Raw genomic sequence first — 20,655 nt, forward strand, 5'->3', positions numbered from 1 at the left:
GGAGGAGGGGGCGGAACCCACTGCTTGTTTCTCCTCTTGCCCCCTCCCTCTGTAGTTGTCTGCCTTGCAGAAAGCTCAGATGGTGCTGTATGCATTCTACTCAGACTTAACATCTGCACTGAGTGGGGAACACAGGGTGAGGTGTGCTTACGACATCTTATCCAGACCCAGAACCTCATCACCACCTTCATTTAGTTCATCGCGGGGAGAAAAAACATAAAATACAATTTACCATTTTAGCCACTTTCAAGTATTCAACTTGAGGGCATTAAATGCATCCACAATATTGTGTAACCATCACTATCTAGTTTGAGAGCTTTCTCTTCTCCCCAAGTGGAAGCTACAAACCCATGAAGCCATCACTCGTGTCTTTTTGTCCAACGCCCCTGGCCACTACTAATCTGCTTTCTGTCTGTGGATTTCCCCCACTTCATTTTTTAACAGTTTACAAAGATAAAATTTACATACCATAAAGTCACTTGTTTCTAGTGTATAATCCACTCTGTGTGTGTGTGTGTGTGTGTGTGTGTTCTGTGTATTTATAGAATTGTACCCATTTTTAAAAACATTTTGGAATATTACCTCCCAATGTTTCCTCTTTTATTTTTCTTCCTTCTTTTTAATGATCTATTTTACTGTAAAATTTTTAATAATTTTTTTAATGTTTATTTTTGAGAGAGAGAGAGAGAGTGCACACGAGAGTGGGGGAGGGGCAGAGACAGAGGGAGACACAGAATCCAAAGCAGGCTCTGGGCTCTAACTGTCAACACAGAGCCCTATGCAGGGCTCGAACTCAGACACTGTGAGATCATGACCTGAGCCAAGTTGGATGCTTAACTGAGTCACCCAGGTGCCCCTTACTGTAAAATTTTAAAACAAAAGGGAGACTGTAACATGTATGTACCTCTGTAGCTGCTTCTCCTAAAAACTAAATAGTGCCTTTTGAGCATTTTCCATTTCCGTTTTTTCACATGGTTCCAAATGCTGCACGATGTGCCATCGTGTGAACGTACTATAATTTATTTTTAATTTTACCATTATTGCACATTTTAATACTTGCAGTTTTTTTTTCTTTTCACGAATAATGCTGTAGTTAATTGACATGTAAATAAACATATGTGTATATCTTTCCTTATTGCCTTCGGTGCTTTTCTCAGAGGTGATATTTCTGGGTTAAAGGGCATAGCAAAACACCGGTTTATAGATTCTGGGTTCTGGCATATCCCAAAATAAAGATTCTTGTTTTTGTTTTTGTTTTGGAGAAAGTAGAAAGAAACTCTCAGTACAAAATACATAAAATATACATCAAAAGTCGGTTCCTAAACCTTCTTATCCTTTAGTAAAAGTTTCAAAAACTTGCAATATAGTGTCAGATGCAAGGAGTCAGGGGTTGCTTCATTGGTGAAAAAAAAAAAAAAAACGAGAAATAACCAGAATACATTGTGAATGCAGACCTAGATTTTATTCCAGCCTCGCTATCTAAGCGGAAGGTAGAGTCAGCCAGTCCCCACAGAGGTAGAGTGGCCATATGTCAGGGTTTGCCTTCTCACTCCCACTTCACATCTGCTGTCGCTGGCATTGTCATTAATGTCACCCCACCCTCTCCTTTCACTCACATGCATTTTTCCCGTTTGGACAATGCATTATGTGGTCACTCTGAAGAAGCATCCTTGATTTTCAGAAGCACATTTTGGTAGGGCAAGGATGATCGATGCCTGGCAGATGTATCATGAATCTCTCCTCTTTGGGCTTATGGTGGGTATCACAAATTCATCAGTTTCTTTCTCTGATACAAGAATTGTCCTCAGAACTCCCCCAACACAGTTATATGGGGCCTTAGCTACCATCTGATTAATACTGGACCATAAAATGGATCCCATTTGCCAAGGCATGTAGGTGATGCTCCTGGTCCTTGTCGTGGGAGGAGACATCGTGTGATGGCTGGTGCCTGTCCCCAACTGTCTCGGGGGGGCCTTCAGTGAAGAATATGCCTGTACCATTAGGGCATGAGGGATTTTCACACCACAGGAACCTTCATCCGGGGAAGATTTTGCTTCCCTCACCCTCTATGGGATCTCTGTCCTCCTTCCTCTTGAAGACTCTGGCTCATCCTAGCTGTATTTCTGGATCACACGATTGAAAATCCAAGTGAAACTCAGGCTATTTAGACCTAAAGAAAAAAAATTAAATACATAATTAATTAATCCTGGGTCTCCTTTGAACCGAGTGATTAGAAGCAACTTTCCATTTTCTTTCATGTTGTTTTGGTGCAGAACCTGCTGATTTTTTCCCCTCTTTTTTTTTTTTTTCCTTTGTAGGCTTCAAGACAACAGATGAATTGTGAAAGAGAGCAACTAAGGGTAGGTGCACCTGCCTGTAAAATACTTCCTGGTTCTTGTTTCTGTATGATAAGCAAAAATTTCCTGTCTCTCCCAAGACACAGGGTTCTAAATAGTGGGCTTCATCTTAAGACTGGTAGAGTTGAAAATATTTATCCCAGCTAATTTAGTATTGATTGAGCTGGTAAATACAGTATATCTTCTTTTGAAGTGCCATTATAGTAGATATGGATTTTTTGATTTAGATTCAGCAATAAATACTTCTCTTCTGGAATTTGTTTGACATCATTGTACTCTTTTTATGTACAACACGAGGTCTAAGTAATAACAAAGGTCAAAAGGATGTCTTGCTGCTTTCTTAATGTGAATACCAGGCTGTTTGCTGAGTGGCTAAAATGCTCTCTTGCTGTTAACTGGGGGTGGGTGAGTCACTAATATGTCAAGGGCATTTTCCAAGAGAATTCAAGTCCTCTGTAGACCTTTTAGTTTTAGTGGCATATGTGTATATTGAAGAAGGAGACAGAATTTTAAACCTCATATGCTATTTACCTTCTTAAAAATGAAACTCTCAGTGCTCAAGTGTGTTACGCATCGACACGGGGAGAATGATTCGCTTATACATTTAGCTTGGTGGCATTGTCCTGTTCTCATGGTATCATGGTTGATATCCTTTTTGGCATGGATGTGGTATTTTAAGAAATATCAGGATTGTCTCCACTCCTCCCGTTTGTATTTTTTTTTTAAATGTATTCATGTTTTGGATGGATGACTTTGAAGTTGTAAGTGGCCTAGTTTTAATGTCACTGATGGAAGTTGGCAACTTTTACTGGACAGTGTGCCTTATAATTGTGTTTCTGTGTTATTATAAAAACTAGAGGAATCCGCTGCTTTCAAAATCCTAACTGTGAGGTTTTGGGGGTTGGGGGACCATTGTGCTCAAAGGGATCTAATGCCTCAGAATAATTCATTAAACCGGTCCAATGCCATTTATACACTGCCTTGTAACTTTTCAGAGCATTTACTTAATGCTGGTCTTGGATGACACTGATTTGTAGAGTTATTTTCATTTTGCAATTGCTGTTGGCATCAGGTCTGTTGCATCCTTTGTAAGACAGAATCTGGTCGTATGGAACCGAGAAAGTGGGTTGTGGATGTCTTCTTCTTTTATGCATATTTATTTTATGTGGTATACCGGCACGGCCCTGTCCGTTAACCTTTCATCTATACCCATTTCACTCCTGAGTACCTGCGCCTACATTAGCCACTGTCCTTCGTAAAATACCCTTCAAGATGTCTTAAGCTTTCCTGAGCTTTGTTATGGCTTCTCCCTGCAGTCTGAATTACTGGTTCATCCTGGTAAATAATGTATTGCAACTTCAGATTTCTCTTCCTGTTTGGATGAGGACGATGGCCAGAACTAGGTCAGAGCTAGATAAGAGGAATGTGTGCTTTTGTCTCTGGGATCCCTGATAAATTCCTCAGAATTAAGATGATACTGAATCCTCTATTGCAAATGAGACTCGCCTGGCAAATTAAGGGCTGCAGGGGGTAATGAAGTGCTTGTGTGCAGTTTGAGGGATTTATTATTTTGCCTTGATGAGGACATTGTCAACAGGGGTGTGGTTTAGGAACAAGAATGGAGCCCACTACACTCTGTTAAATAAATTCAAGCAGTGGTTTGATATAATGGGTCATATGGTTTAGTCCCAGTGTGGCTCCAATAGCCATTATAAAATTATCTCTACTATCGCGAATCGGTGCTTTGTTCTTTGTTGCTATTGTAGTTTTTGTTTTTATATTTTTAACTAATTTATGTTTTGAATCAATAGAAAACACATTTAAATCGATGGAATACACACTTATGTGGTTCAAAATTTTAATGATCCCAAAGGGAATGCTTTTATTTAAAAAAAATTTTTTATGTTTATTTATTTTTGAGAGAGAGGGAGAGACAGAACGTGAGCAGGGCAGGGGCAGAGAGAGAGGGAGACACAGAATCTGAAGGACGCTCCAGGCTCTGAGCTATCAGCACAGAGCCTGATGAGGGGTTCTAACCCACAAACCGCGAGGTCATGACCTGAGTCAAAGTTGGATGCTCAGCCGACTGAGCCACCCAGGAGCCCCTCTTTTTTTTTTTTTTAATTTTTTTTATGTTTATTAATTTTTGAGAGAGAGGGAGAGATAGAGCATGAACAGGGCAGGGGCAGAGAGAGAGGGAGCCAAAGGGAATGCTTTTAAGTCTAGCTCTTTCCTGGGAGACTCCCAGCATTACTTTGGCTGTCTGGCCTTTGACATCGATAGATATTTACTCTGTCTCCTCCTTTCCTGTTCTCTCGTTTTCTTCCCTTCCTTCTTCCCTACCGCCTTTTCTTCTTATGTGTGTACTCAACCCCTCTATTACCTGAAAAGAGAACTGTCTTGATTAAAGTGATTGCTTTTTTTTAATTCATTTTTTTAGGGTCCCTAAAAGAAATGTGGTTCTGTTTTCAAATGCTAATATGACTTGACCATCTCAGTGAAATGCATTTTCCTCTCGGTTTTTTGTTTTTGTTTTTTTTTTTTTTTGTTAGAAAGAGGGCCAGTGGGAGAAAATTAAGTATCTGTTTAGTTACCATCATCACTGAAGAGTGCCTGCCAGCCACACTTTAAAAAATATATTTTAAATATAGCAAGCAAGCTTCAGGTTTGCCATACAAGATGACTGGACGGACCATGGGCATGTTGTCAAGTTCATATTTCTTCGTTAGTTCATTCTGTTATGTTCAGAATTCAGGGATACAAGTGGGTAGTTGTGAAATGCATCCCTTTTTCTTGGCCTCCTGGAAATAGCAGATAATGCAGAAAGATACAGGTGCTCCTTCTGTTTTGTGCATGTGAACACTGTGTAGGGATCGGCATATCCCAGACCTGCTTTTCTGCTCTCCTTTCTGTTTCTTACAGATTCTAAATTAATTTTTCTTCAAAAATAGACTCTGAGCTGCATATTCTATGATATATTATAAATCCAAACCAAAATTCTCTCATGTAATTAATTCTCTGATTGATTTTTTAAAAAGTTGGAGAAAGTCAAACTTTTTTTTTTCATAACTGAAGGACTTCTCAGAGCCTTTATGCAAAAATGAAGTACACAGAGGTGGATATAATATGCAACGTTTTGTAAAATCATCTCACCACAGAACAATTTTTGGCTCAAGAATACACTCTGGGAAACACTCTTGAAAATTATATAAATTTTTAAAATTTTTTAATATTTTTCCAGTTAGGATGTTAGAGTCTGCCAATACAGAAATGCTATGCATTATTTAAAGATAAAAACATTTTATCACCTCCTGGTGTCGGGGCTGACTCAGTGGACTTTCGGTGTTACCACAGTGGTTGGGAATCTCTGTGCTTGTCTTGGCCTTTCTTGCCTTCTTCTAAGATGAGGTCAAGCATCTCTTCCTTACATGACATTCTCATCAGAGAGGAAGGAGAAGAGGAGGGTTTTCCTCATAGCTCTTGACTTTGATTGGAGGGAAGCCTTTTCTGTAGACGTTCTCTTTTACCACGTTAGCGAACTCTATGCCAATCACTCCCACTGTTCTGGGATCTCAGTGATTGGCCAGAGCAGCCAGGAGTCATCCCAGGGGACAGGCCCCTTGTCACCTGATGGTAAACAGGAGTTGTAGGTATCTTTGATGGAATCACCCAATAGAGTCCACCACAAAAGGAATCCATGTGGGCCCTCTCTGTCCCTCATGGTCTTGGTTTCCTGTAGGCTCCTTTCAGTGCTCCGTTCATCCCACACGTGGCCCTGGGAGCTACATCTAAAGCAACAGCAAGTGCCTGAACTCTGGCTTGTGGAATTTCACAGATGCTTTCTCTGCCAACTTCTCACAGATCACATCTCCCCATTCTACCTTTTCTACCCAGCTTGGCTCTCTCTTTGTATTTTGCCTTATGTTCTTTGGAACAGGGCCTGGATGCAGTCTTTATTCATTTCCCCTCAGTTTCAGGTAACTGACAGCACCCAGGCACCCAGGTCAGCCCCAGAGATACTGTCCATGAGCTTTCTAGCACCTGTCCTTCCCGAGAGAAGGACATCATCCAATTATTCCTGACCAATGATCTGCTCTTCTCGGAAGGCTGTTGGACTACTCCTGTTCCCAGTGAACAAACCACAGAATAGTAAACCTGTTTATTACTCCATCCTGAGTTTTGAATGAGCCTTCCTCTGAGCTTACATTTCATATTGTCAATGGGTTCTGTTGGGGAGTCTTCCCAAGAGGTCACCATGATGAGATCTGTACATTAAGTGCTCCTGACACTATGGGCTGTATTTACCAGCTTGTCTCAGCATCACTGGTGGTTGATGACAACAAGTCGGGTAGCGATAATTGTGCAGTTACCATAACCCAACCATCAACATTTACCTTTCTGGCATCTGGAATGACAAATGGACAAATAAACAACTATGAGAGAAATTATATGACCTCATTGTCCTTCGTCTCCCTCAGTGATCTACCAGTTAGAAAAATGGTGTGGTCATAGGGTAGGGGATCAAATGACCACATTTATTAGCATTCATATAAAATATTTGGTTACAAAGGGACCTTTTGTGCTGAGTGTATCAGATGTTGGTTCAGGGGACTGTAAACATATTTGGTCAGAACACTACTAAGCAGGCAAGGGGTTGGCTCCTAGGGGAATCAGTATCTGTTCATGGACCAAAATCTTTATCAGCAATATGGCAAACGGATACCACGGAGTCAGTATGAGGAGTGGTTGGGGGTGGTTAGGAGCTCTAGTTATAGACTTATGTTCATATCTCAGTTCTAAGTGTGCCCTGCTTCCTCAAAGCTTCAGTTTCCCTGGGTATAAGATAGGGATACTTTCTCACTGGATTATTGATTGGATGAAATTACTTATGAAAAGCACTTCAAAAATGTATGCCTCATAATCAGCAATATTAGGTTGTTAATATAGTATTATTGCCAATGATTCCCTCACGCCTCTTCCTGCTAGGAATACCAGACCAGCGAATACAGATATTTGGGGGTATCTATTCCCACTCAACTCCCAACATTAAACAAAAACTTGAAGGACAGATTTCATAGTTGTGGCATGGTAGTATATTTAGAAGAAAACTGCCTCTCACTCAGCTAAGAAACAGTAGGACTGATTCAGGCTAGCCTAAGCAGAAAAGGCATACAAGCAGGCCTCCCAAGGAGCTTAGAATCAGAGAGCTATGAGAACTCAGGCATTTCTTCCTCTTCCCTCATCTTCAGTGCTCCTTGTGGGTTCACTCTGGAATTTTCTTTTGGTAAAGGATCTCTTTACCTTTTTTAAGCATGTGGCACTGTTCAGCCCCTAAGGTTTATGCCATATCAGATCCTGCAGGTATGGGTACTGTTAATGGCTCCCGATTACAAATTCCTGGAGAAAGCCTCTGATTGGCCCACTCCTGCTCAGTTCACTCTGGTCCAACCAGCGGTGTCCAGAGAAGCAGGATAAATAAATCTCAGTTACCCAGGGCCAACTGCTGAGGAGGACTTGATCATCAGGGAGAGAGTCGTAGCCAGTTGAGTAAATATCCCCAAGGATGTGTACCATACCCTCCAAACTGGGAGATGAGAGCCAGGCAGAGGATCCCAGGAAGTAGATTTGCTACCACCCCCCCCCCCCACCCATGTCTAGCTCAGCTTTTTGCAAAGTGTAAGACACCCGCCCAGTGTGGGACTCACCGTTTTCAGGTGGTAAACATCTAGTCAAATCACTTTCCAAGTAATTCCCTTTTCAGTTCTCTCTCAGTCCTTTTTATGTCAATGAGAAACTCTCAGTTTAAACTACAGTATCTTTAACAAGTATCTCAGTCATCCTGAGCCCTGTTTTTAACAAAAAGGGAGTGTGCCTCAGGCTGGGAGCCTGCAGCAGCCAAAGCATCTATCTAGACTTTGAAAACATTGTTTGCAAAATACAGTAGTTAAGAACTAGGGGCCTGGAGCTAGGCCCTACTGAGATGAAAATCTAGACTGCAATTTACTTGTGCAGGTTACTGAAATCCTCTGGACCTCCAATGCCTCCTTAGTAAAATGGACATAATTGCACATATTTCTTAAGTTGGATGTCTCTGCATATGTGTGCCCACACAAATATTAAAATAATGAATGCATATGAGTTTGTTAGAACACTGTCTAGTATAGAAGAGGGTCTTAATAACTGTTAGATATGAATGGGATTATTTTCTTCCCATTAACTCTTATTATGACCACTGATACTGGTTTTCCAATTACAGAGGCAACACAAAGTTTCCTTGGCAAATACATTGATTTAGGTTAAAAACTAGTGGCTTGAAAGACAAATATTAACTACATAATGTTACAGAGTGCCTGCAGTTATGACAAAAATTGTGACGTTGGAATGCAAATGACCGAAGTTTCAGAAAACGCTGAAATTACGGCGCCAGCTTTGTGAAAGATGGTGTCGAGCAGATCGGCATTATCAATATTTAATTCTCCAGTTAGAAGCAAGTTTCTCATTTCTGCTAGATACAAGAGTGATGTGGATTACAGAATGCAAATTGCTAATGATCATCTTGGCTTAAACCCATTGCCTTCATCCGGACATCCAATAGTGAAACTTCAGGCCGCCTTGGAAGCCAGCTATCACAATCAGAGACACATCTCCCCTTCCTCTCCCTGCCCCCCACCCCGCCCCCTGGTAAAGCCCGACCCTTCCTCAGGGGCTGTCAGGGCAAGAGGAAAGGGAATGGAAGCCCCCCACTACTTGACGAAACATTGCAGCTTTCATGATATTTGGACTATAGTTTTAGGGTGGCTCACTGTAGGAGAGTCTGCTCCCATTCAGTCGTTTATTCGAGAAGTATTTTTTGAGCGGGAACTATATGCCAATCACAGTGCTAGGTAGTGGAGATAGAACAGTACACCAAAGTCTGCACATACCTTACAGGCTAGCAGAGAAAACAGGAATTTGTCAAATAACCGTGACAAAATTGTACCTGTGAAATTGACAAACACCTGAAATGAGAGATGTTATAGAAAAGAACATCAATGGAAGAAGCTTACCTGATTGACATCCATTTATCAAACTTACCAAATTAACACTTTCAGTCCAGTCCCTTTATAAAACATACTGTTGCCTGCCCATGGCCTCCTGCAAAGTAGCTGTTTTGTACAGTCTTACCTTTCTCTCTGCTCATTGAGGTGTCTGCTTGCCAAGAGTCAGTTGTGTTTATTCCCAGACCTGCTTCTGCCAGCTGCACTTGTTATTGTAATTACATTATTTAGTGGAATATTGTGTAAACTGATGAAAAATGAGTGCAGTAAGAAAAAGAGCTGTTTCTGTGAAAACTAAGTTAATGCTTTGGAAACACTGTATGAGAGCAAGCCTCAACAATTATTCTGATTAGCTGTGAGAGGACTGTAAAATGTTAGTGGAAAAAAGAACCCTCAGAAATCTGGACAGATTCTGTAGTCAGAGCCTTTCTAATGTGTCTTAAAATGTTTACCACACTTTAAACAAAACCAGAACTGATAGTACAGATCAGAATTTCCCTATAAAGGGCCAGATAATGACTACTTTAGGCTTCATGGGCCATATGGTCTCCATTGCAACCATTTAACACTTGGCCATTACAGCACTAAGGCAGCCACAAACGAAATGAATGATTAAGGCTGTGTTCCAATAAAACTTTATTTATAAGAACAAGGGGTGGGCCAGATTTGGCCTCTTGTCCATATTCTGCCGACCCTTCCTAGAGTTGGAAGTGTGGGATGAGGTCTTCTATGGGAAGGATGATGAGGAATTTCAGTCAACAGAGAAACCACTCTAAGATGACACCCTGGACCCATATCAAAGATCAACAGATTAATGCACATTAATATAGTTTTAATTAAACAAAATCTTTAAGAAAGCTCTGTATCACTTTAAATTTTTTTAATGTTTATTCAATTTTTGAGAGAGAGAGAGAGAGACAGAGAGAGACAGAGCGTGAGCAGGGGAGGGGCAGAGAGAGAGGGAGACACAGAATCTGAAGCAGCTCCAGGCGGTGACCTGTCAGCACAGAGCCCGACACGGGACTCAAACTCACAAACCTTGAGATCATGACCTGGCCAAAGAAGGACGCTTAACCGACTAAGCCACCCAGTCGCACCAAGAAGGCTCTGTATCACTTTAAAAGTGACTTCTTGCTTTAACAGGCTTCCACCGAACTACCTGCTTCCATCCCAAATGAGATGAATTCTAAAACATGGGTAGCTGACACAGCGCTTGAAATGTTAAGTAAAAATTAGGCTGATTTTTATGTGCCAACCCTGATGTCTCAGAATCCCCTCAGTCTGGAATGGAAGAACAAATTTATCCTTTTTCCCAGGATCCCTCAACAAGTAATTTCTGGAATTCTCCAACGAGGGGTGACCTTTTCCACATGTACATCCTGGCACTTATACTCTGCACAGAGTTCACCTGCTGCTTCAGAATACTCTCTTTTCTGAAGAAATGTCTAGTAACTTGCTTGTCTGGATTGTTTTGTCTTCAGAACCAGTTCTCTGGAAGTATGAACATGGCTCTCCATATTAACATTCCAAATACTCAGCTAATGTCAGACTTCAGCAATTAGCAAACCTTTGCTGAATGCTCCGAAGGTAATCAAGGTCCAGTGTGCATGGAGACCTGGAGAGAGGACCCTCAGGGTACAGGCCTTAGATCCCCACCATCACTGTCCCCATCCCAGTTCTTTGCAGGTTCCACACGTATGTTCGTGTGTGTGCACATATGTGAAAAATAACTTATTGCTTGCTTTCATCTTATGGAGGTAATGGTCTCACTTAGTGATTTTGCCCAACCAAAGGCATTTTATCTCAAAGTAAGCAGCTCCCTACTTGTAGAAAGTGCAGAAACTCAGATCACCAGAAAAATCACCAGTGGCAGCTTCCCTACTAAATGAAGAAATTCGTAAATATATAACGGTTTTTAAAAACAGCATTGTCAGGGCGCCTGGGTGGCTCATTCGGTTAAGCATCCAACTTTGGCTTGGTTCATGATCTCAGAGCTTGTGGGTTCAAGCCCTACGTCGGGCTCTGTGCTGACACCAGAGCCTGGAGTCTGCTTCAGATTCTGTGTCTCCCTCTCTCCTTGCCCCTCCCCCACTCGCTCTTGCTCTCTCTCAAAAATAAATAAACATTAAAAAAATTGAAAAAAAAGAGAATATTGTCTTCACAAGACCTTGTAGTCTACACACTTCCTTACAGATCTCCTGTGCTCCCCAGTATTTCCAAGGCTGAAATTTGATGCACATAAAAGGGAATGAATCAGGAAGTCAGACAACTAGTTACCAGTTTTGATTTCCACCACTTCATTGTGAGACACAGTTAAACAAGGAAATGAGCAGGTGGCCACCTCCCTATGTCTTTGATGCGGATTCCTATAACCCACATGCACGTTAAATATCTTCCCTCCTTCGAGTCTCCCCAGGCATTTCAGCACGTTCTTTCGGGAAGACTCCAGAGTTATCACATTTAGGACACTTGGTCTAATATTCATTCTCCCTTTCCCTTACTGTAATTTTAGCCCATTATCCCTGATTATCAGGGCAAATCTGCCCCATTTCCAGGGCAAATCTGCCCCATTTCCTGTGTCATCATTAAATCAGTATCAAACAGCTTTAAGCAAAATTGCTAATAATGCTGACATTTCAATTTGTCAGAGCCGCCTCTCATTCCTATGACTTATGCCTCAGCAAAGACTTGCCTTGTTGTTCTGCTCTTCTGAGATCTAAATATCATTCCAGGAAAAATAAAATCAACTTGGTAGGTAGGGGAAATGGGCCAAGAAACAGATAAAAAAGTCCTCTGTAGTTTCTTCTACTTGGGGGCAGAAGGAGGCCAGTTTTATTAAGACAGCAAGTCCTACCCCTACTTTCTACACAGCCTGGGAGAACCAATACTTAGGCTCTGCCAGTGTGTAGGTAAATAGTGGGTGTAGTGGGCACATGCTTGCTTGTTGTCACAGCCCGCAAACCTTCCTCCCCTGAGGGGGCCAGTGCTCCATTGTCCTTTGGGGGTTAATTTTCTTTGCTCATCTGCTCAGTCTTGGAGGGACAACAAATCAAGCCAAGGGCTATGGATATGGCCAAGGTAGGCCAATTGGATTCTCTCTCCTGAGACATTGATCCTATCTTTGTCTATGAGGGCTGGGCAAGGACCCTCTTCTGGGTCACAGCTTCTTGGTTGTGTCCTCACATGGTGGAATGGATGAGGGGGCTCCACCCTCATGACCTAATCACCCCCAAAGTCCCCACCTCCTGATAGCATTGCAGTAAGCTTTAGGATTTCACTATATGGATTTGGGGGCGGGGCCACAAACCTTTAAACCGTAGCAGATGCTAAGTGGATGGATCCACAATAGGGAAACAAATGAAATAGAAAGCTAGAGTTGATTCCTTTCAATGGTGATATCTTGGTAAAACTGGGTGAGGAAGTAGTCCCTAGGAGTACCCCACTGATTCACCCTGATTCACTTTTTTTTTTTTTTTTTTTTTTTATCATTTAAGCCTGGTTACCCATCCCTCTCTTGGGTCATCTCATATCCTTTTAGTAATCTCTTTTTCTGCTGATGTTAGTCAGAACCCATTCCTTTTGCCTGTGATCAAAGAATCCTTACTGATACATCAGGGAAATACATTAAACTTGGGAGAACTGCAGAGCCAGGCGTTTGGTTAACGGTTTGCTAAAAGCCAACTCTGGTATCATTTCCCACAATGCTTCCCTGATGCCTCTGTGGATTGGCACCACCATTTTAGTATTGGCAGAGCAAGGCAAGAAAACTATAGGTTTATGCCACACACAGGGCTACACGTTTTACAAACATCTGCTCATTTCCTTAAGTCATCATGAGCCTGGGAAGCGGGGGGAAAGAGGTTTATGTTTCAGGGTAATCGGAACCCTTTCCTTCTCTGCACAAATAAGATGTTCTCCTTTCAGTCACAAGGAGTCACCCAGATCCCTGCAGATATAGGAGGGTCAAAATGAGATCATCAAGTATCACTTAGTTAATGCCTCTCGGGGGACCCTCCAAATGCCCCCTTGAGTCTTTATAAAAAATACCATTTCCTCACACCTAGCTGGTAAAACATTTTGGTGTCCTAGCCTCACCCTAGAGATACCGAATTGTCATGTTTTTATGGGTTGAATTGTGTCTCCCAAAATGTATACATTGAAGTCCTAACTCCCAGAACCTCATAATGTAATAGTATTTGGAAATAGGGCCTTTAAAGACATAATTAAGGTAAAATGAAGTCTTATGGGAGGGCCATAATCCAATATGACTGATGTTTTTATAAGAAGAGGAGATCAGGACACAGACCTGCACAGAGGAAAGACCACGTGAAGACACAGGAAGACGGCCATCTTCAAGTCAAGACAAGATGCCTCAGAAGAAACCAGCCCTGCCAACACCTTCATCTCAGACTTGCAGCCTCCAGAATTGTGAGAAAATAAATTTCTGTTGCTTAAGAAACACACAGAGAATCTATACCAGGCATGGCGAAGGTGGAGTCTGTATGCTGACTCTCAGGCTTCTGTGTCTTGTGACGCTGACCCTGTCAACTGATCAAGGGCTCCTTTCCACCAAACTCAGAAGGTGACCTTATAAACTTAATTTAAACAGCATTTCTAAGTAGCCAAAATGAGTAGATCAAAGCTGGTACTCATGTTGAAATCTATTCATATGAGTTTTCTCTTGCTGTCCTACATAAATTACCAGAAGAGTAGTAGTTTACACAACACAAATGTATTATTCTGTACTTCTTTAGGTTGGAATTCCAACACGGGTCTCATTGGGCTAAAATCAGGGTGCCAGCTGGGCTGTGTTCTTCTGGAGGCTCTAAGGGAGAATGTATTTCCTTGCTTTTTCTGATTATCAGTAGAATTCAATCCTCTGTTGTTGTAGAAATGAGGTCTTCATTTCCATGCTGGCTGTGAACTGAAGTTCATTTCTAGCTTCTAGAGGCCTCCATGTTCCTTAGCTCATGGCCCTCTTCATCCATCTGCAAAGACAGCTAGGGCAGAGTAAGTTCCTCTCATGGGTTCAATCTCTCCTGCCTCTTCTTGTATTGCATCTTTCTGACTGACCCCTCTTATGCTTTTAAAGTTTCATGTGATTACATGGGGTCCCTCCAGATAATCCAGGATAATCCCCCTCTTTTAAGGACCATAATCTTAATTCCGTCTGCAAAATCCCATTTGCCATGTAACATAGCATCCTTAGGTCTAACACCAGTGGGAAATGATCACAGGTCCCAAAGTCTGTCACATTATTTGTATACCATCCCTACTTACAGTGGACTGATTCTATTGGCCTTTCACATACTATATACATTGACTGTGTGATCCGGGATTAGCCATCTCCATTTTCACGCAGAATCTTGAAAGTGAGAGGCTAGAGCGTCTAGAACCACCACCTGAGGCAGCCCAGGATAGCCAGTGGCACAGGACCCACCTATGTCTGCCTTTTGAACTTCTTCCACACTTCCTATTGGCATTTGGTGTTTCCCATTTAAGTCCAGCCGTGTCAGATGAAGTATTGTGGGAGTGTCTGTCTTTAGCGGCACTGACTCTTGGATATTGTTTTATTATTTACTTGTTCTGTTGATTTATACTCACAAAGTGTATAAACCACGTAATGAAAATGTAAAAAGTTATGTAAACAACAGTCATTTATATATATATTACCAAAGTGTGGAATAAAACACTTGAATGAGTGAATTAATGATTCTAAAGACTCCTAGGAATGCCTGTCACAGATGCTTTCAGAGCACTGACCTTTCTTTTCATCACTCACCTCTCTGTGCCAAAGATGGCTTACTGAAAACACTCATGAACCTCATCTTAGGGGCTGTTTTTCTGGCTAAAGATGCAGTGCACTCATTTATAAGGCAACCCAGACACTTGGAAGGAGCTCTCATCCTAGGGTGGGCAGGGAGTTGATGGATCAGTGCCCCAGCTTCCTCACCCCTAGGATTGGGCAGTTCTGAGATGTGTTCTACATCATTGCTAGAGTTTCACCAAGGGATTATGTTCCAGGTTCTCATACAGGGCACTTACGTGTTTACATGCCATTATTGGTTCTCTTACATTCCACATCTCCCTTTACTATTCCTCTACTGCTGTTTCCTTAGAGCGTCTCCCAAACATACTATTTGCACTTGAATTTTGCCCCATTTGGTAGATCCATACTGAAATAGTACCATCACCATACTGAGAGACACTGTAGCTTAACGATTCCATCAAGCAAGGTTTTCTGAGTAGTAGATTTTTCCATCACACTGTCCTTTATGTGTTCATTCTTTTGCCCTTCCCCCTCTTTTTCTCCTCTTATTTATAATACATCACTGCTATTCTTGAGGGAAGTCTTGGATTATTGAATAGATTCCGAAAGCAGCTGCCGCTTGGTCTTTCACTCATATTGCATTTCCCAACAGTTGGGAAACTTGTGTTGAGCTGACAGGGTAATTGGGGCACTTGGTTTTGACAGGACAATGTCCTGCTCACGCGTGAGGAAACCAGCGCATTTGCTGCTACGGCGTACACGTTTATATTTGCTCCAATGTGATTTCTAATTTACAGGTTGCTTTTAAGAATATAGAAACCTTCCTGGATAGAAAGCATGGAGTCAGGATTTCTGAAAGGTTGTCTGCCTAAATGCAGCATATGTATGCACAGATATGCATACTCATGGAGTATTCTGCTGATAACTTAAGAGATTTAAATATTTTTGTCAATTTTTATAGAGTTATTTTCAATGGTTGTATCCTCTTGATCTGGATTGCATATATGGTTTGACATATTTAAGCCAAAGGCATGTTTTTATAGGTGTCTGAATTAAACATAGAATGTTTTTCAAGAGAGCTGAGTTAACGTTTAAGTGGTTTTGATTAACCTGGTTTTCTTTATTTGCTCCTAAATACTCTAACGCAGAGCCGTCTCCCTTTGCATAAAATGATTTGGGAGCACAGACCTAGGAAACATAATTTTCTAAATAGTCAGGAGCAACATGCCCAGAATATTTCCCCAAAGATGCCTCAAACTGAAGATTTGAGATGTAGCCATTCTGCAACCCCCCCCCACACTCAGGTGGTGCATACTGGGAAATTGGAACCTAACTATACAGACGTCCAATTGATTAAGGTTGACAAAACACAGAGCCAGCAAGACTGTGGTTGGTGGAGGTGGAGGTTGGGGTGGTATCATGAACCAGTGAGCAGGTCTTGGCTTGGAATTTGGAAAATCCTTAGTGCATGCAGTTTTCCCAGAGTGGCATAGTGTCAATTTTTCCTCTGGCAGCATTTCCCATTAAGGGAAATGAACTCTTGATAAACAGGATGGCCCTTCATGAGCACATCTTTCCCCCAAGAGTGAAAAATGTGAATCCCCTCTGGCTTAATACATCATAGGCTCTTCAGAACCGAAGCTAAACCTTCCATCCAGAGAAGTGTTCATTCTTTGGCACCATAGATTAATTGTGTTATTCTAAAACCTTGTATTGATCATGTACTATATGCCAGGAAAGTAGATACCTTACCCCTAAGGCAAAATAAGTATAGATATCTTGCCTTAAAGGATATTTGACTTTAAGGGCTATGCACTCTGCTAGAAGTTATAAAATGTAGACCTAATAATGCAGAGCAGAAGACAATGCCTTTTGGTAGGTATGAAATGAAATGAGGGCTCAGTTCTTCCTGGCTACAGGGTCTAGGACAGGTCTCTTAAAGGAGATGTTTTTTCCCCTCTCCTTTGATATCTTGTTTGAGGTCTCTAGGTCTTAATACTCAAAAGGCTATTGTATATTTCAATTTAAATATTACTTAAGCATCTTAAAGTCAATATACCTAAATTCACACTCATCATCTCTCCCCTCCACACATACCCACTAATCTGGTCTTCCTTGCTTCTGTTATGTCTTTGTAACAGCTCCCAATTCATTTGCTGAGGCCGGAAACCAGAGTGTCACCTGTGACTCCTGTATTTTCTTCACCTCCAGATTTGAGATCCGTAGTCTCTCTAATCTGTCAATTCCTCTTCAAATCCACTCTCACATACATAGTTGAGGCCACCATGATCTCTTGTTGTGATTATCCTGAAAACCTTCTAACAATTTTACTTGTTTTCCAATTCTTGTCCCATTTTAGGATGAACACATTCTGGGTTGCTCAACTGTTGTCCTGGCATAATTATGAATAATACTTGCATCCTTCCCAGTAAAGACTGCTTTGGACAATAAATTAGGATTACTCAACATTCCATTTGCTCTTCTGGGCCAGAATGACCTTTCAAAGTATAATTAGCATCACTCATACTTTTTATTTTGTCACCATGCTTGTCACCTTCATTACACTTACCCACAATCTATGATTATTTACTTGTTTACTGGTTTATGGTCTCTCTCTTCTACTTTCCCACTCCCTTTATATTGTAATCCACTAGAACTGGGACAAGACTCATCTCATTCGTTGCTCTTTTCTTTAGTGCCTATAACATAGTGGGAACTAAATAAATGTTTGAAAATACTAGAGGAATATTACATTTTTTTAACACAGTGAGAGGAAACAATATATGCACCAAGGGCATAATCTGACCCAAATGATAATCTATATCCCAGACAGCTGTCCTGGAACTAGATGTCAGAATGTACCACGAGAGCCTCTGCTTTTGGCCATAGAACATTGATTTCCTTTGTGTGTGTGTGTGTGTGTGTGTGTGTGTGTGTGTGTGTGTGTGTGTATTTATTTATTTATCTATTTTTTGAGAGAGAGACAGTAAGAGAGTGAGCAGGGGAGGAGAGAGAGAGAGGAGGAAAGAGGGTCTGAAGCAGGCTATGCACTGATAGCAGAGGGCCCAATGCAAGGCTCAAACCCACAAACCATGAGATCATGACCTGAGCTGAAGTCAGACTTTTAAACCACTGAGCCACCCAGGTGCCCCCCCCCTTTTTTTAATGTTTATTTTGTGAAACAGAGAGAGAGAGAGAGTGCGCAGGGGAGGGGCAGAGACAGCAGGGAGAGAGAGAATCCCAAGCAGGCCCTGTGCTGTCAGTGCAGAGTCCAATGTAGGGTTCATTCCCACCAACTGTGAGATCTTGACCTGAGCTGAAATCAAGAGTCAGATGCTCAACTGACTGAGCCACCCAGGCAGCTCCCTTTTTAAAAAAAAATGTTTAAACAGTGATTTCTTCCATAAACAACTTCACAAGTTGAATATATGAAACACAAGTTTTCAGGCATTGGGTACCAGCCAGCATAGAGTTATGGTCCTTGAGAAAATGAGAGGCGTGTGAGATAAAAGTGATTCTTGACACAACTTTATGCCTGGGGGAAATGCCTCAGCCCTAGCTGCAGGGAATTGAGGCCTAAGTGGAGAGCAGAAGTTTCACTGAGCTCAAGAGGCAGAGCAGAGGAATTGGGAATGATAAGGGGTCTGGAATTTGTGGAGCAGGGTGTGGAGAGGGCATCATAGGAGGCAGAAGTCTCCATGTCCTGGTACATGCAGGGCCAGGCTGTGTGAGTCTTAGCAGAAAGGAAAGGCTGTGATACTGAGACCCAGATGGAGATACTGGATGTTATGGGCATTCAGTCAAGACCAGAAAGATCACACATTAGGGATAAGGATCATGTCTTAGAGCAGGGGTCAGAAAACTATGCCATTCAGCCCATATCTGACCTGTGGATTGGTTTTGTATAGCCCGTGATCTAAGAATATTTTTCAAATGTTTTTAAAGGGTTAAAAAATAAATAAAAATATGTGACTGAGATCATACATCAAATCCAAAGCCTAAAATTGTTGTTATCTAGCCCTTTTAAGAAAATGTGGGCCAATCCCTGCCCTATAGTAGAGGCCATGCTTCAGGACTATGGACAAATCCAAGGTAGACAAATCCAAACACAAAAATTAGCTTCATGGGGGTCAAACGCATATGCCAATTGTTTAAAAGCTATTAGAACAAACCTCAATTATCATTTAAAGGAAAAAAAACCCATAATTCAGATACACTATAATGTGTCCATTGAAATGTGCGTCTCAAAACAAATAAAAAAATGCTATACATTTGTAAAAGAGGAAAAATATGAATAATAACCTAGGGCAGGGATTCGTTAACTACAGCCGTAGAACAGCCTCAGGTCCTTTTCTAAATGAAGGTTCTTTGGAAAACAGCTATTTTACTGGTTTACATAGCACCATGGCTACTTTTCTGCTGCAATGGCCAAGTTGAGTAGTTTCAATAAAGACCAAATAGCCTACAAAGACTGAAATATTTGTTTTCTGGCCCCTTAAGAAAATGCTTTTTGGCCACTTACTAGAAGAAAAAAAAATAGTCACTATAAAGAGCCTAACAAGTGAATCAAATGTTGGGATTATTTGACAACTCATCTTAAAAATATGAGTATCATAAGTGTTGAAGAATTTAAAGAAAAAGCTGGACACAATAAGTTCATAGATGGGAAACCTTAGTGGTGAAATGAAAGCTATAAGCAGTAACTAAGTTAAGATTCCAGAACTGAGATATATATTATCTGAAATGTAAAGAGGAGATTATAAAATGCTAAATAAAGTTGAAACTTTAACTTGAAAATGGAATAGAACAATAGAACTAAGGGACAGAGAGAAGAAAAAATAATTGAAAATGAATTGAACAAAGCCTCAGTCATCTGTAGGAAATATCAAGCTTTTAAATATATATAACTGTAGTACATACATTTGTTATGTATTTGTCAAATACATAATAAATGGGGCAGAAAAATATTTGAAACGGTAATGACTAAACAATTGCCAAATTTGAAGAAAATGTCAACCCATAATCCTGAGAGGATAGGAAAAAATAAGCAGTCTAAACACAAAGAAATAGCATGCTTAGTAGGGATATTATAAAGAAACTACTCAAAACCAACAACACACGGGGGCTTCTGCTTTTGGAAAGAAGATCTCTATTTGTGTGTTGTGCACCATCTCCTCTCTGCACCTGCGTATAGGAGACTAAGACTCATAAAGTCATCCCCCAGGAAAACATTGTACAAACCTCTGCAACTGGAAATGATGAGAGTATGGAAGTAGAAGGAGGACTCCTTGGTAGCAGCATCAGAGGGAAGTCTAAGTATTAAAGGAAAAGAGAGGAAAGAAGCAAAGGGACTCAGCAACGTGTAGCAGGAGCATACGGCAAACGGTATGGGAGTCAAGATCTGGTTCCGACATTGTTGGAAGCATGTCATTAATGGGGCGGAAACTTTGGGGTTGATGTCAACACACGTAATCTCTTGTTCTGTTGTATA

At 41.2% G+C, this 20,655-nt stretch overlaps 1 protein-coding gene across 8 annotated transcripts in view; it reads left to right on the plus strand.

Annotated features, from left to right (window-relative positions):
• RBFOX1 (RNA binding fox-1 homolog 1) overlaps positions 1 to 20,655 on the plus strand; it is a 1,462,962-nt gene that overhangs the window by 865,207 nt on the left and 577,100 nt on the right. For all 8 annotated transcript variants that reach the window (XM_032591615.1, XM_032591614.1, XM_032591620.1 and 5 more), the window contains one exon: positions 2,319 to 2,360. In XM_032591615.1, coding sequence (XP_032447506.1) covers positions 2,319 to 2,360 — 42 coding nt within the window. The remainder of the gene's footprint in view (positions 1 to 2,318; positions 2,361 to 20,655) is intronic.

Source organism: Lynx canadensis, chromosome E3, assembly GCF_007474595.2.
Source record: "Lynx canadensis isolate LIC74 chromosome E3, mLynCan4.pri.v2, whole genome shotgun sequence".
Taxonomy (NCBI): domain Eukaryota; kingdom Metazoa; phylum Chordata; class Mammalia; order Carnivora; family Felidae; genus Lynx; species Lynx canadensis.